Source organism: Austrofundulus limnaeus, unplaced genomic scaffold, assembly GCF_001266775.1.
Source record: "Austrofundulus limnaeus strain Quisiro unplaced genomic scaffold, Austrofundulus_limnaeus-1.0 Scaffold170, whole genome shotgun sequence".
Classification (NCBI taxonomy): domain Eukaryota; kingdom Metazoa; phylum Chordata; class Actinopteri; order Cyprinodontiformes; family Rivulidae; genus Austrofundulus; species Austrofundulus limnaeus.
Window position 1 is genome coordinate 1227694 of NW_013952572.1, and position 2059 is coordinate 1229752.

Genomic DNA, 2059 nt, shown 5'->3' on the forward strand with positions numbered 1-2059 from the left:
TTGATTCAGATGATTAGGTTAATAAATCGTTTAGAGAACCTTTTCATGATATGCTAATTTTTTGAGATAGGGATTTTTGGTTTTTCTTTACTTTTTTTGTCAATCATCAATATTAAAACCATAAAAGGCTTCAACTACTTCAGTTGGTGTGCAATGAATCTAAAATACATGAAAGTTTAATGTTTATCAGTACATAGAAAATAATGAACTTTATCACAATATGCTAATTTTTTGAGAACCTGTAATTTCTGTTCTGTGAACCATCAGTGCTTGGCTGATGTTCAGACGTTCATAATAATAAATTGGTGTGTTATTTTCACACACGTTCCTGAGTTTGCACGCTTGTTTCTGTTTAGAGCCGACTTTCCCGCTCTGGTAGTGAAGGCCAGTGGTTTGGCGGCGGGGAAGGGGGTCATCGTGGCGAGGGATCAGAACGAGGCCTGTCAGGCTGTGATGGACATCATGAAGGTATGAGACACCTGAACGTTTCTTCTGTTGAGCTGAAAAGTCTTCATCCTGATTTTGATGAGAGGAGAGAAAAAATGATGTCCATAGTTTGTCTTTGTGGTCCTCGTACTCTGGTTTATGTCTGTGTTTCAGGTGATTAAAGTTTGTAGTGTCAGRGTTAGCAATATCTGCTCTGCACCGTCTTTCACTACTGGGCTCACATGGACGCCTGATAGTGAGAGTGTGCTGTACAAAAAATATGTCATCATTTTGGCAATAAATATTCATTGTTGACAGTTTTACTGATGACTAATTGCACACAGTATGATTTTACTATCAGCATGCATTTGTCCTTAAGAATTACTGAGAAAAAATTATGCTTCTTTAGGTGAGATTGAAGTGTTGAATTCATTGCTCATCTGCTTAGATCTGAAAATTTAAACATGCCTTTCTGTATAATGACCAAGCTAAATTAAGGGCTTAAGATATGTCTTTTGATTAGAAAGAACACAACCATTATACACCTAAAACCTTTCTTGAGCAATTCGTACCTATCCAGTTTGGAGTTTTTAATGATAACTTGGAGTAAATCATCTTTACGTTCACCAGGCAGGAAGAAATGACCCAAACCTGTAGAGTTAKACAAGACAGCAGGAGTGTGAACTGCCCATCCTGCACATCAACATGTCTGACTTTATGCAGAAGCTAACATCACCAGTGCAAACTCTTGTTGACTGTATCCCAAATGTGAATTTATCTTTTTTACCATATGTGATTTTTGTTTTTATGACAGTCTGAATGTGACAAATCTGTTCCATTCCATCCACATCTAACCCAGGTCTTTTTCTCATGCTTCTAAATCAGATTCATATTAGAAGTTTTTCTAAACAACTGCAGTTTGAATAGACGGGTTATATTTTGTCACTGAGGTAGGAGTAAATAGATCAGTCCAGATATTGAAATTCTTATTAGGACCCTGCACATCTTCAGCTACAGAACAGAAGTCCAGTTGCTTCATCATTTTGAAACGTGATACTAACAGTGGTAGCTCAACCTGTTGGATTGTATTGATATATTTTGTTTAGACTTTCAGAAAAAGTCAAAAATGTAAACACTGCATGAAATAGCAGATAAGAATGTAGTCGCCCTGACTGCACAACAATTTGAGAATCGATGTACACTCATAATGCAGCTCTAATGCTGTAGAATAACAGAACCTGAACTGAGAAGTTCTGATAAAAATCTATGCCTGTTCTGAATGAACACAATTTAARAGACAAGACTTCTAACCTCTGTGACAAAGAAACGTTTGGAGACATGTGACTCCCTCACAGATGCAGTTCACCAGTCACTCTCTAGCTGTCGCACTCCAGTGAGATACTGGATTTTGGCTCCAAAAGCATCTCTGACCTGTTCAGTCCATTAAACCTCTGAAGGTTTGCTGTAGTATTTGACACCAAGCAGATCAGTAGTAGGGCCCTATAAAATCAGTTTTTATTTTTCCCGAAATTCTATTTTTTTTTTTTCATTTAAATTTTTCTAAATTGCACGTTTTCCATTTTTCCCCTGAATTCCACATTTTCATTGTAACCATATTTATTAACCTAAAAAG

General features: G+C 36.8%; 1 protein-coding gene across 1 annotated transcript in view; it reads left to right on the forward strand.

Moving 5' to 3' along the window:
• gart (phosphoribosylglycinamide formyltransferase) overlaps nucleotides 1-2059 on the forward strand; it is a gene marked incomplete in the record, with an annotated part of 30378 nt that overhangs the window by 14349 nt on the left and 13970 nt on the right. Inside the window, 1 exon segment of the mRNA XM_014017498.1 lies at nucleotides 357-468. Within this exon segment, the coding sequence (XP_013872952.1) occupies nucleotides 357-468 (112 nt within the window).